General features: G+C 43.7%; 1 protein-coding gene across 1 annotated transcript in view; it reads right to left on the bottom strand.

Moving 5' to 3' along the window:
* Positions 1-807: 807 nt before the first annotated feature.
* Positions 808-14,981, bottom strand: part of PRODH (proline dehydrogenase 1) — a 264,504-nt gene continuing 250,330 nt past the window's right edge. The window contains exons 12-14 of the mRNA XM_082253359.1: positions 13,917-14,015; positions 10,086-10,174; positions 808-1,078 (exon numbers count right to left, since the gene is read on the bottom strand). Coding sequence (XP_082109485.1) covers positions 888-1,078; positions 10,086-10,174; positions 13,917-14,015 — 379 coding nt within the window. The 3' untranslated portion in view covers positions 808-887. The remainder of the gene's footprint in view (positions 1,079-10,085; positions 10,175-13,916; positions 14,016-14,981) is intronic.

Here is a 14,981-nt window from a genome sequence, read left to right as displayed (position 1 = left end):
TCTGCTGGGAAGAATACACTAACTGCTGGTACACACAGGCCAAATGTCGGCAAGTTTAACAGAAACCGGCCAACATCTGGCTCGTGTGTACAGCAGTCTGTATGACAGAAGCCGCTCTACTGCTATAGAAAACCAGCTATCAGCACTTGCAGCCAATAGCTGTGAGCACTGATCAATGTGTTCTGGCAGGGGGGTAAGACCCCTGTCAGAACACAATTGCCCAGCAGGGGAGATCACTGTAACATCATCACTTGGGTCGGTATGATGATCTGTCAGCTTTTTTTTAGTTCAGCCCCCTGGGTTGAAAAAAAAAAAAAAAAAATCTGTGTGTACCTGGCATTATAGCCAAGCTACTCAGATGTATGGGGATATGAGTCATGTTGTATTTAACCAGTGTCAGATTTATGTTTTATCAAGTCCATGACTTTGTTGTCAGAATTAAGGTATTTTGATGCATTAGGAGTGGCTGCAAGAATTTCACAAACCCTTACAAATATGTCCCTTTACTTGTTCAGCTTTACCAAGCTTTGTCTGCAGGACTGATAACAGCAATTTAAAACACACACTCATTGTTGAGGAGAATAAATAATTTAAATTATTAAACATTCTAACCTGCCAGAAAAGTAATCTGTAATAACTATTCTCTTTTTCAAAAGCCTTGCTTTTTCTTTTTTTGCAATCTATTGCTGAAAGGGCAATTTCCTTAAAGCATGAACAAAATGGATTTGGTTTAAAAACACAGCGGTATTAGTTAGAGTTTTGGTTTAATTTAAAAAATATAAAATGTTTCCTATGAATATATTTTAAAGCAAAACTAGTTTAAATATGTGTATGACTATCATCCTTGTCAGTTTTAACCACTGAGCTCCACGCTGCCATCTCTCTCTCTAGAATCTGGGAGTGTAGAGGAGGTTGCCTGTAAGCAGACGTCTTTTGAGCTCCGTCCACAGGAGCTCACGCTCTCTCTTTGCTCCTTTCATGATGCCACGGTTTTCCTGGGCTCTCCTGGATAGGTATGGCAGAACTTCGTTGACAGGTCCATAGGGAACATATTTATAAACAGGGTAGCCTGCTTGGCCTGCCAATGTAACAAAACGGGGGAAAAAAAAAGAAAAGATTTAGATTTTTGCATACAAATGGACAGCTACAGTAAATACTTGTTGAATGGCAAGAAGTACTAAAACACTACTAATGCTGGTTCTGACTTAGGTGCTACGCACAAAGCACTAAAAAGGTTAGAAGTGGGTTTACCAAAAACGCAAATGTATTTTATTGAGATTTTATGTGATAGACCAACACAAAGTGGCACATAATCCTGAAGTGGAAGGAAAATGATAAATGGTTTTTTAAAATGTTTTTACAAATAAATATCTCAAAAGTGTGGCGTGCATTTGTATTCAGCTCCTCTGAGTCAATACTTTTTAGAACCACCTTTCGCTGCAATTACAGCTGCAAGTCTTTTTGGGGATGTCTCTACCAGCTTTGCACATGAAATGTTTGCCCATTCTTCTTTGCAAAATAGCTCAAGCTGTCAGATTAGCAGGAGAGCGTCTGAACAGCAATTTTCAAGTCTTGCCACAGATTCTCAGTTGGATTTAGGTCTGGACTTTGACTGGGCCATACTGACACATGAATATGCTTTGATCTAAACCATTACATTGTAGCTCTGGCTGTATGTCTATAGTTGTTGTCCTGCTAGGAGGTGAGCCTCTGCCCTAGTCTCAAGTCTTTTGCAGATTAAAGTTCCATTCACACCTAGGTGTTCCGGATTGCGGACGGGATCGCCGCGATTCCGAATTACCGCAAACTAAGGTTTTCTTTTAAGATTGCCCTGTATTTGGCACCATCCATCTTCTTATCAACTCTGACCAGCTTCCCTGACCTTGCTGAAGAAAAGCATCCCCACAACATTATTCTGCCACTACCATGTTTCAGGGTGTGTTCAGGGTGATGTGCAATATTAGTTTTCCACCACACAACGCTTTTGCTTTTAGGCTAAAAAGTTAAATCTGGTCTCATCTGACCAGAGCACCTTCTTCCACGTGTGTGCTGTCCCCCCCACATGGCTTCTCGCAAACTCCAAACTGGACTTCTTATGGCTTTCTTTCAACAACAGCTTTCTTCTTGCCACTCTTCCATAAAAGCCAGATCTGTGGAGTGCACAACTAGTGACTGTGGATCTCTGCAGCTCCTCCAGGGTTACCATGGGCCTCTTGGCTGCTTCTCTGATTAATGTTTTCCTTGCCTGGTCTGTCAGTTTGGGTGGATGGCCATGTCTTTATAGGTATGCAGAGCCATACTCTTTCCATTTTTGGATGATGGATTGAACAGTGCTCCGTGAGATGTTCAAAGCTTGTGTAACCTAACCCTGCCTTAAACACTTCCCGCAAACTGACGTATCTGTATGTCGGCTTGCAGAAGTGGTTGTGCCAGGATGATGCCTGCAGCTGCAGGCATAAACCGGGTACCTTTTTTTTTTTTTTTTTTAGAGCCGGTGGTCAGATTTCAGGAGATAACAGCCGATGCGGCTCAGCAGCCGCTCGGCCGTTATCCCAGCGAAGGGGAGGGGATGTCCACGTCCCCCCCTCCTGCCGCATTCTGCAGCTCTGCCATCCCACCGGGAGACCCAAGCAACCAGCCGGCACATCCGCCGACTGCAATCCCAAACAAAGCTGCATTCGGCTTTGATCGGGTCTCTGATGTAGTAACCCGAAAGTGACGTCATGTGGTCACTTCCGGATTACTCGGCTGCTAACGGCGCCGATTTGAAAAAACTGTCAGTATTCAAAAATGCAGATTTTTGCATTTTGAATAATTTTAAGTGCAGTGAAGTTCTGCGGTCTTTTAGACCCCCGAACCCTCCATAAACAGTACCTGTCACTGCCTATAATTGTCACAAGGGATGTTTACATTCCTTGCGACAGCAATAAAAGTGATCAGATTTATTTTTTTTTAAATCGCGCACGAAAGAAAACGCATACCAAAGTCGCGCCCAAAATGAAAACAATTTTCCAACCACACGTGAGGTATCGCCGCGATCTCCAGAGCTAGAGCAATAAATCTAGAAAAATACCTCTTACAACTCTAAACTGGTAACCGTTAACATTTTTTAAAGCCTCGCCTATGGAGATTTTTAAGTACTGTAAATTGTCGCCATTTCACGAGCAATTTTAAACTGTAACATGTTCTATGTTATATAGGTATCTATTTACTCGGCGTGACATCTTTCACAATATACAAAAACATTGGGCTAACTTTACGTTTTTTTTTTTTTTTAATACACTGAAATTTATTTTTTTCCCCCAAAAAAATTGCGTTTGAAAGTCCGCTGCGCAAATACCGCGTGACAAAAATATTGCAACGACGGTCAATTTTTTTCTCCAGAGTCTTTGCTAAGTATATATACTGTTTGGGGGTTCTAAGTAATTTTTTTTAGCAAAAAAATTAGATTTTTGTCTTACTGTAAAATCCTTTTCTCTGAAGTTCGAAGGACGCAGTCTCTGTTCTTCATAACAGTAGAGTTACACTGCCCCCTACAGGAGTAGGACACTAGGCAGAAAAAAAGTTCTGGCTACGCCTGTGGGCAGTCTAAGGGGGTATATCCCTTCTCTCTGCTATAGGATGTCAGTTTTTTAACAAAGCAGTATCAGAGAAAACAATACCAACCCAACTCAAAATAGAGGGGCAGGTACTGCGTCCATCAATGAACTTCATAGAAAAGGATTTTATGGTAAGACAAAAATCCAATTTTCTCTATCATTCATTGACGAACGCAGTATAACAGTTGGGATGTCCCAAAGCAGTGCCATAAACCATGAGGGGTGGGAACAGCAGAAAATAATTCCCCAAGGCTGAACCACAGCCAACCAGGCAACATAGGACTCATCAGAACAAGGTGAGACCCACCTGAAAACAACATGAAACACCCTCAAGGGAGGCTAAAACACCTTTAAACGGCAGCCTGCCAAACTTTGCAGCCAAAGGAGGCATCTGCAGATGCCAGCACATCCACCTTATAAAACTTTGTGAAGGTATGAACGGATGAAAAGGTAGCCTTGCAAACCTGAACTACAGATGCCTGATGGCGAAAGGCCCAGGAAGCACTAAGCGCCTGAGTAGAATGCGCCTTAACAGGGAAAGGAGGAACCTGACCCTTAAATGAATAAGCCTGCACAACCGTCTGTCTGATCCATCTGGAAATTGTCGCAGCAGATGCAGGCAGCCCTTTCTTTGGTCCATCATGAGAACAAAAAGGTAATCTACTGTAGAAAAGACTCAGTAGTCGCCAAGTACACCCTGATTGCCCGAACCACATCCAAAGTATTCAGTGCAAATTCCTCAGGATGTTTAGGCTTAGGACACAAGGAGGGTAACACAATGTCCTCATTTAAATGGAAACCACCTTCGGAAGGAAGGACAGATCCGGACGAAGCAACACTTTAACCCTGTGAACCACCAGATAGGGAGGACAGGACAACGCAGCTAGTTCCGACACCCTGCACTCAGAAGTAATAGCCACCAAGAGGGCAACCTTCTGAGATAAGGTAAGCAGGGAAATCTCCAGAATATTTTTAAAGGGAGGTTTCTGGAGAACCGACAGCACCAAATTAAGATCCCAAGGTGACAACGAAGGAGCCAGGTGTCGCACCCCTTGGATAAAGCTACGCACCAGGGAATGGGAGGCTAATGGCCTTTGGAAGAAAATTTCCAAGGCCGAAACTTGACCCTTGATAGTACTCAAGGCCAATTTTTTATCAACTCCCCATTGAAGGAAAGCCAAGATCTGAGCCACCGAGTAAGAATGAGGGCGAACCCCAAGAGACTCACACCACGCAATATATACGACTTCCTCGTACGATGATAGATCTTTCTAGAGGTCGCTTTTCTTGCTTTAAGCAGAGTGGGAATCATTGCAGCAGACAATCCCCTGTCCTTCAGCACCTGGCTTTCAACAGCCAAGCCGTCAAAGCCAGCGACTGTAAAGTAGGATGGAAGATTGGTCCTTGAGACAGCAGATGCTCCCCGAGAGGAAGTCTCCAAGGAACGTCTGCGACTAGCCTGACCAAGTCGGCATACCAAGCTCGGCGAGGCCAGTCCGGAGCCACAACGATGACTGGAATCCCTTCCGCCTCAATCCTGTGAAGAAGTTTTGTCAGCAATTTGAGCAGAGGAATGGCATACATCAGCCGATACTGACCCTACGGAGCCACCAGCGCGTCTGTGGTGTCGGCCAGAGGGTCCCGAGAGTGGGCCACAAACCTCTGCACTTTTTGGTTGATCCGAGACACCAACAGATCTATGACTGGAGTGCCCCAACAAAGGCACAGCTGCTGGAACACCTCCGGATAGAAAGACCATTCCCTAGGAGCCAAGTTCTGCCGACTGAGGTAATCCGCCTGCTAATTTTCCAATCCTGGAATGTGAAGCATCTAGAGCCGGAACAAAGCGTTTCGCCCACCGAAGGATGCCTGCCACCTCCAAGGCCGCAAGGACACTTCTGGTGATTGATATAAGCCACGGCCGTGGCATTTTCCGATTGAATGTGCACTGGACAGCCCTGAAGGTACTCCGTCTAGTAAACTAGGCAAAGCCAGATTGCTCTCAACTCCAGAAGATTGATCGGTAACCTGGATTCTTCCAGGGACCAAACTCCTTGAGCAAAAAGCTTGCAGAGAACACCTCCCCACCCGGACAGACTGGCATCTGTGGTGATCACTGTCCAATATATGGGGAGGAAGGATTTTCCTTGTTTGAGCATTGGGGACCGAAGCCACCATAACAGGGACCCCCTGGTCACTTGGCTCAGCTGGATCTGGTGGTCCAGGGAACTTGGATCTCTGTTCCATTTGAGAAGGATTTCCTTCTGGAGGATTCTCGTGTGAAATTGAGCGTAAGGTACCGCCTCGAAGGACGACACCAGTCCCAGAACTCTCATACAAGTCTGAAGGGACGAACATTTGCTGGACAGCAATAGCTGATTCGCAGTCTGGAGTTTTTGAAGTTTGTCCAGAGGAAGATACACCCTGGCTGAGGATGAGTCCAAAGTCAGATCCAGATAATCCAGTCTCATGGAAGGAACCAGGGACGACTTCTGAAGGTTCAGAATCCACCCAAACTCCTCCAAAGTTCTCATGGTGACCTCTGAGTTTGTCACCAGCGCTGTGGGAGACTCCGCACAGAGAAGCAGATCATCCAGGTAACCCAGGACCGATATCCCCCTCTGGCGTAAAAATGCCAGGACCAGAGCCAACACCTTTGTGAAAACCTGAGGAGCCGAGGAGAGACCAAAGGGTAACACCACAAATTGTTAGTGATCCTCTCCCACGGCAAAACGCAGAAACCATTGATATCTTGGATATATTGGGATGTGAAGGTAGATATCTTTGATGTCTATGGAGGCCAGGAAATCCCCCTGATCTAGGGAAGCCACCACCGTGCAAATGAATTCCATCTTGAGTTTTTGAACTCGCACGAAGCAATTCACTGCCTTTAGGTCCAGGATTGGACGCACCTTGCCTTCCTTCCTGGGGACCGTAAACAGGTTTGAGTAAAAGCCCTGAAAAAGTTCTGAAGACGGAACTAGAACTATTACTCCTTGTTGTAACAGGTCCTGTACCGCCCCCAAAAGAGCCCATAAGCGATCCGGGGACAGCCGCACATTGGAAGGGAAGAACCTTACCGGAGGGACGGATTGAAACTCGATCTTGTAACCGGACCGAATGAGCTTGTGAACCCACTTGTCTTGTATCCGGGATAGCCACAGGTCTGGAAACCGGCAGACATCCCCCCACCCCAGATATGGGTGAGGGCACACCTTCAGGCCAAAGGGGTCTTATCCACAGGTCTGTAAAACCCAACTTCTGAATCAAATGGTCTGTCAGCTCCGCAGAGGCAGAGGGAAGATGTACCCCCTCCAGGTCACGGCGTAGTATCTTAGCCCATTCAAAGTATGTGACACAAGGGCAATAGTAAACACAGGTCTTAGCGCAGACCCCGCCAGGGAGTACATATTGCGGGGCACAGATTCCGCCTTTCTATCCGCCGGATACTTAAAGGACGCGGAATCCTCCCCTGAATCATGGTAGTTTCAAACAGTCTGGAGACCGGAGGGTCCACCGTAGGTGGCACAGTCCACATTTTAATGAGACTCTTCAAAAGGGTAGCACCTAGCAATCCACTTAGGGACCCCAGGGGGAAACCTGGGGCGGTCCCACTCTTTTTTGACCATATTGTCTAAATATGTGGGAAAGGAAAAAACCTTTGCCGCTCTGGATGGCTTGTGAGTGCCAAAAGTTCCCTGCGTCTCAGTCGCAGCTGCATCCTCCATTTTTAGGGTCTCATGCACAGAAACAACCAGTGCGTCCACCAGCGCCTTTTCTTGCGCGGTGGTGGAGGGAGAAGTGTCACCCTCACTATAAGAGGAGACAGGGCGAGAGGTAGTAGATCCGACAGGGAGACCCATGTCTGCGGCGGCTGAATCAGAATCAGAACCTGACACATCAGAAGAGGCAGGGGTAAGCGGGGGGCGATTTGTAGCACTTCGCCCCTTAAAGTCCACCTCCAACTGGGACAAAGGATTCCAAGATCACTGACTATCTATGAATGGCTGGGATTCAGAGGGCCCTGCAGCCTCAGAGAGAGGGTCAGGTGGGGAAACGTGTTCCACAGAGTCCATGTCGAAGCAGGGGAACTCTGCAGAAGATTTTGAAAAAAAAAACCAAAAAAAAAACCACCTTTTTTTAAAAAAAAAAAAAAGTCCCACCGCGCTATAGCGCCCCCAAAAGGTCAGGCACAAGCACCAAGGGCCCCCAGGAGAAAGAGAGACCCCCAGACTTACCACCCGCACCAGAGATGCACCAGGAAGAGGCAGAATACAAATCCATGCCCCACTTTTCAGATATTTGTAAAACATTTTCCTTCCACTTCACAATTATGTGTTGGTCTATCACATAAAATTCAAATAAAATACATTTACGTTTTTGGTTGTAACAGGACAAAACAGGACAAAATGTGGAAAATTTCAAGGCACTGTACCCAACATCTCAACATTGCCCATTTGCTCTTAAGTTGGATTACCTTACTTCTGAATCCATTGGAAAAGTCGCTGGTTACATATTGGTTCACACCAGCAACTGACTGTTTTTACTACACGTTTTAGACCTCTATTATCTTTGTGCTTGAATATTAAGCTTTATGTGCATTAAAAAGGTCAGAATCACCCCTTTAAAACGAAAACCACCGCTATTAATCTGACTGATGCGAACACTAGTCTTAACTCACTCTTTTGCAATTTGCAAAAAATGGAGTACTGTAGCTTTAAGAATGCCGATCGGGGTATCCACCACCGATCACCGTGCCCGCAGGGACCCTCAATACTTTACCACCTCAGACACACAGCCTCCTGAATCTTCCACAGCATGGAGAGAGAAGCCGGAAGTGACCTTGGCTCAGCAGCAGGAAATGACCACACAGGAATTTATATCGCCTGATAGGGAAACACTGTCAAGTATAGCACCAGGGCTATACAAAGATGGATGCCCATACAAAATAAAAGGAAGCTGCTGGGAAAATGGCCCCATACAAGTCTATGGGGAAAAAATTCCATTGCCCATACCCAAGATGGTGGCGCACCATGTGGCTAGGGCCCGACACCTGAAGGCCTCAGGAACCACAACAGGGACCAGCAAGCCCAATGTACCATGTCACCCCCCTCCCCCCCAGCGCCAGAGCACTCCAGACACACAGGGACAGGGAGAGGGAAGGACACACAGACCTGGCACCAGGTAGACCAGGGGGATCTCTTGGGAGGCACAATCCCATTATCCCCAGGGGAGGGCCCCCATCCCCCCAAGGCCAGCAGGGGCAAGGGGGCACAGTTACTCACCATACCATGGACCGGGTGGGCTCCGCTCCGGGCTGACTGCCTCCCACCTGAAATGGGGGTTCAGCCAGCCAAGCGGTACACTGCGACTCAGGGCTTTCCAGGTCGTTGCGTCCCGGCGAGGCATCCGCTCACAGGCTCGTCCCCCTCAGGACAAGGGGGCACCATCATGGCTAGGCCAAGGTCAGGACTATAACCTGCTCACGCTCGTAGGCCAGACTGGAGGGACCATAAGGATCTAGATTATCCAGTACGAACCCCCAGCCGGCATCGTTGCTTGTAGATCACCAGGAAATTCTTCCCTGAACACTAGCTAGCAAGTGAGTAAAGAGAAAAAAAAGAAAATATTCTAAAAAGAATAAAAAAACTGAGACCGGAGTCCCAGCAGGAAACCTAGGTCTACTCCTTCTCTAGGCAGAAAAACTGATGTGCTGGGTTGTGCAGTGGGGGTTTATGCCTGGAGGGACAGCCCCCTGTAGGTGTGTATTCAAATTTTCCTGCCTAGACTACTCCTGATGGGAGGAGCATAAACCCACAGATGAGGCTGCGTCTGTCGATGGACGATAGAGAAAAGTATTTTTCTTAAATGATAATCTGTCCTTGTATCCACCTACTCTATTTTAGTTTACAATCTGCTAGATTATGCATTTTCTATGCTTTGATAAGATTTAAATTTATGTATGTGTCTTTGAGATGTAATCAAATTAGTATGCACCTAAACGATGCATACGCATGGAACAGAGCTTGTAGCTTTTTATGTGATTTCTATGTGACAAAAAGTTTATTTTATTAGCCAAAGGGTCAGTGATGCTCTACTAATCCTACTGAATGTGGATGGCATACAGGAGCCATTTGCGAGCATCACCCACTTGCACAGAACCTGAGGAGACCTGGGGTTGAGCGGTGGTGAGTGTTTGTTTCCAGTGAAAGACAGCATGCCTGAAAAGAGAAGTCTACAGCTGTGCCCTCTTTAGAGAATGTGTGTTCTGGGAATCCTTTGTATTGTAATACACAATTGCAAATCATCAGTTTACAAAAACCCATAAGCTAGAAATTACACCTAAAACCCTTTAAGTTTAGTCAGATAATGGGAATCAGTTCTATTGAAAAACACTAATCCTATATCATCAGAGTGTAATGTGTCATATTAAATCCAGAGCAGTAAATGTGATGCGATGATCAAGGACTGTAAATTAACACTCACCAAGAGGAAAGCTTATTTGGTCGCACATGCCGAGTAGTTGTCCAAAATATACTTTTTTATCCTCAGGGTAAATGTCCAATTCGTTCATTCTACAAAGAATAAAATTATTGTTTATAGAACATGCAACCACATTTACAGAGTTTTAGCTTCTAAAGGTGTTCAGCAATGATCCGAGGTAGATTTTTCTGTTATTTTATTATTTTTTATATATTGCATTATATACCAAAAGGAATCTACAATCTGTACTAGGAGAATTAAACCCAAAATGGAAGTCAGCATTTACAATAAAAAACACATATTCAGGAGTATTAATAGTGTCTTTAATAAAAGAATCCTGGGCATGTTTTAAATGGTTTTCAGATATGGTATACTGTGCCAAAGTCAGCAAAATCTTCAGACAGCATCGCCTAGTCTTACTATATTGGAAATTTGAGCCTGGGCAGAACTGCCTGTAGACTCTTTTCAAACCTCTTCTCCATAAAGCACTGCAATTGCAATGTGAAAACATTGAGTGACAGGTTACATGGTGGGAAGCAGAGTGCTTTAAGATTCTTTCATTACGTCAAAATATGTACATACATGAAACTTGTTTCTGTAATGTAAGTTGTCTTTTTGTTCCTTTCAGAGATGAATGTGGTTATAAAATTGCAGTATTTCTGGAAAGAAGTATCCAGTGCATGCAGTTTAAAGGTGCAACAGGGAAGGAACATGGCAGTAGGGGGGTTAGGAGATGAGGTCGAAGGTAGGTCAGGCGAAGTGAGGGATATGGGAACGGTGGATATGGTGGAGAATGGATAGGAAAGAGAATTCAGAGAGAGAGAGAGATGAGGGGTACTGGTACCTTAAGAGGGCTCTGGATATGTGGGCACGCATGTTTCACACCTTTTTTGAATGCAGGGAGATGTTCCACTTGGTATTAAGTTCCTTGGGAAACTTCTCACAGTAAGCAGACTAAGATTGGGTGGTTGTTGATATGCTAGTAGGGGTGCAGAATAGCTTCTAGACTATTAGGACCCAATTCTCTGTTTATAGTATAAAATACTGGTTCTGGGGGCGTTAATTGCTTCCCTAATCCCTTTTGCCACTGGATTGCATTCTTATTTTTGTTGACATCCCTCTTGAGGTGTTCCATTTGGCAGCTTCTGTCTGTGGTGTCTGAATAGATGTATGGAATGACCATTGATGAAAGTGGTTATGCCCAAGGTTATGTGGTATTATCTTTGGGTTTCCTGTAGATGAACATTTGCAAACATGTTTCCTAAATACAAATTGTAATATCCAAATTGTTTATTTTTCTTTGTTAGTGATTTAATTTAAGTTCTATTGTGGAGTGGAAGTTGCGATTCCTGTGAATTTGCCAAATAGGTTTGTCTCTTGCATCACAAACCAGCTCACCTGGGATGTGGGTCAATAAAGTAAAGAGGCAGTCTGCTGTGGTTATTTAGTCCGTCTAGGGCAGTTGAGTCATAGTATGGGACACCTTACCATTAGTGCATCATGTGGTGCAGTTGGGTAAGGAGTCTGAAACAGGAAAAAGTTTGAGAACCAAGGGCCTAAGCTCTAAATCTATGGCAAGCCTTACAAAATTGAATATCACATAGCACAGTGTTTCCTAATCAGAGATCACAGTCTTGTTTTAACTCTGTGTTGTATATTTGTCAAAAAAAAGAAAAAATACACAGATTTTTGTCATATTGGGTACTCTGGGCTCATTAAACTAACCATGTTATTACGTATCCAACAAGGCATAACCAGATTTACAAAGCACAGGATCTAGAGTAAGCAAAGAGCAATAATTCTAGAATAGTTGTGCTGTACCTGATACATCAGAGCTGACACATTAACAAGAATTATGGTTACCACATTTGTCCAACATTGTTTGACTAATGAGTCTGTAAGCAGTTTCTGTCACAGTATGAAGATAATATTAGCATAAGATGGATGCACTACCTTTTTACATGTATTTTACAGTGCAACTAAACAGATTTATGGATAGAACACCATGAAAGATTACTGAGAAAAATAAAGAGAATTTAAAAATCTTCATGTAGACTCTGGAAGTAATTTCAGAGAATGGAACACAGTAATCTGTAAATCTTTGCATCTCCGTAACATCATGCATTTTAATGACTTATTTTCCTATATGAAGCAGAAAATAAAACAAAATGTTCTCATTTTAATAATATATTTATAAAGAATCAACATTTTATTCAGCAAGTCTTCAGAATAGTGAAAGGAATCATTTTGTGCATGACTTTCATGGTCCTGAAAAGGCAAAACACAATCACTGAAATAAATGTATTGTTTATAGGAAGGTAGTGTCAATGGTGCTAAGGTTAGTGCATATGGGCTTTACGTGCATTTGTGAAACATTTTTGAAGGCTATGACACACAGAGTTTATTTAGTTTTTTTTTTTAGAGCATTATTGCACATTCCCTGGTACTTCAGCAATGCAATGTAAATGCTTGGTAAACTTGATGCAAACACAGCTTATGTGCCAGCAATTTTTCCCTGTAAGAATGCTGTGTTTGCCTTTCATCAGAGTTGGACACTTTAGAAAAAACAGCAAAGACATCATAAAGCCTGGTGGCCTCAGTCAGAGCTTTCCTTTACCAGTACTATTATACACTATATTACCAAAAGTATTGGGATGCCTGCCTTTACACGCACATGAACTTTAATGGTATCCCAGTCTTAGTCCGTAGGTTTCAATATTGAGTTGGCACACCTTTTGCAGCTATAATAGCTTTACCTCTTCTGGGAAGGCTGTCCACAAGGTTTAGGAGTGTGTTTATGGGAATGTTTGACTATTTTGCAGAAGCGCATTTGTGAGGTCAGACACTAATGTGGACGAGATGGCCTGGCGTGCAGTCTCTAATCTAATTCATCCCAGAGGTGTTCTATTGGGTAGAGGTCAGGACTCTGTGCAGGCCAGTCAAGTTCTTCAACCCCAAACTCGCTCATCCATGTCTTTATGGACCTTGCTTTGTCCACTGGTGCACAGTCATGTTGGAACAGGAAGGGTCCATCTCCAAACTGTTCCCACAAAGCTGGAAGCATGAAATTGTCCAAAATGTCTTGGTATCCTGACGCCTTAAGAGTTCTCTTCACTGGAATGAAGGGGCCAACCTCTGAAAAACACCACACCATAATCCCCCCTCCACCAAATGATTTGAACCAGTGCACAAAGCAAGATCCATAAAGGCATGGATGAGCGTGTTTGGGGGGAAGGAACTTGACTGGCCTGCACAGAGTCCTGACCTCAACCCGATAGAACATATTTGGGATGAATTAAAGTGAAGACTTCTCAGCCACATCAGTGCCTGACCTCACAAATGCGCTTCTGGAAGAACGGTCAAACATTTCCAGTTAACTTACCAGCCAGCCTGCAACGAAATTGACCCTAACAATTATTTTTTTTTGTGTTTTTATGACATGTGTCGCCCTTCCATATGCTCCTTGCTGCAAAGGCGAGTTATGGGGTTGGGGTGGTTGCCATTTGTTTGTACGGTTGGTGAATTGGTTGGCAATTTTAGTCTATAGATTATTCTCTACTTGTGAAGAGGTAAATTCTTCATGGCTGTTTAAGAGTCAGCAAGTGCTAGCGTGATATGCCCTAAACATGATAAATGTGCGTGTCAGTGTAAAGAGGATCTATAGCAAGCGATCTACCAAATCCCTGTTGGCTTTACTGTTCATGTGACAAACTACTTTCCAATTACTAGGAAAGAACCATGATAAAACGAATAAGCCTCTGCTCTAGTGACTGTAAATTGGCTATCGGCAGGTGGTGAATTATAAAAATAAAAAATGGTGAAGGGAAGTCTTACCTTTTCAGAGTGAATTTCACTGTGTCTTCGTTGTGAGAGGCTACCATCACATTTGCTTTACGATTGTGTCGGATCTCTTCTAAGACATAATCAAGGCATCTGCCCAACAAAGATGGCATAATGATTAGGTAGAACAGCATTATGGATTTGCTGGAGAAATCATACAATGAACAACATGACATGGGCATCAATTGCTATTATAACATGTTTAAGGTAAATAAATTCCTATAAGAAAAGAGGAATTGTCCATTAGCTGTAGCACAATACCCTTTGTGCATTGCTTCTTTTTATGGATAGTGACTTCAAAAAGCTTAAAACACATTTATTAAAATGTCAACCAAATGATTTAGCTTATTGGTTTAAAGTTTAAATATTGATATCTTTGTTGTTTACTACAAAATCACTAAGTGAAGAGTACACAGGGGGAAGACTTCTTAGACATTTTTCACTTTGATGCACATAGAATAGCAGTTTAAATCCAGAATATAATCCCAAATATAATGTATAAACCTAAGCTGATGCAGATAGGTCACAGTAGGCTAGCATTGCACTCCAATGTGTTCCATCTTTCAGAGCAAGAAAAGAGCCAGAACAACCACCTATGCTATGTCTGCAAATAGCCTGGGTTTACCAAAGGTAAAACGTTTAAAGTATAAGACAACCCCATGTGTTGCTCCGATTGGCCTGTAAATCATATCAAACCTCAAACTCGAATATTTTAGTTCATCCACTGTCATTACAATCCCTTCCATACTCCACCCATAGTAAGATCTACCCACTCAAACTCTTTAAATGAACTTGCCACTTGTATAAAAAAAAATGAAGCCAGGATAAGCCTGGGAAAAATAAATAAGCAGCTGAAAACCCACTTCCCAGATAGAAAGTGAAATCTACACTCTCTTGCACCTGCTATCCTTCAAGGCATTCTGTGGTTCCTCCTGCTGGCTGCCACTACAGGACACAGCACTAAGGCCCCTTTCACACATACGGTCCCCGTTCAATTCATCAGTTCAGTCACGTCAAAATGTATCAGTTTTCCATCCGTTTTTCGTCAGTTGTCATTCG

Source organism: Pelophylax lessonae (assembly GCF_965119305.1).
Source record: "Pelophylax lessonae genome assembly, chromosome: 1".
Taxonomy (NCBI): domain Eukaryota; kingdom Metazoa; phylum Chordata; class Amphibia; order Anura; family Ranidae; genus Pelophylax; species Pelophylax lessonae.
This window is presented reverse-complemented; position numbering and strand designations above follow the sequence as displayed.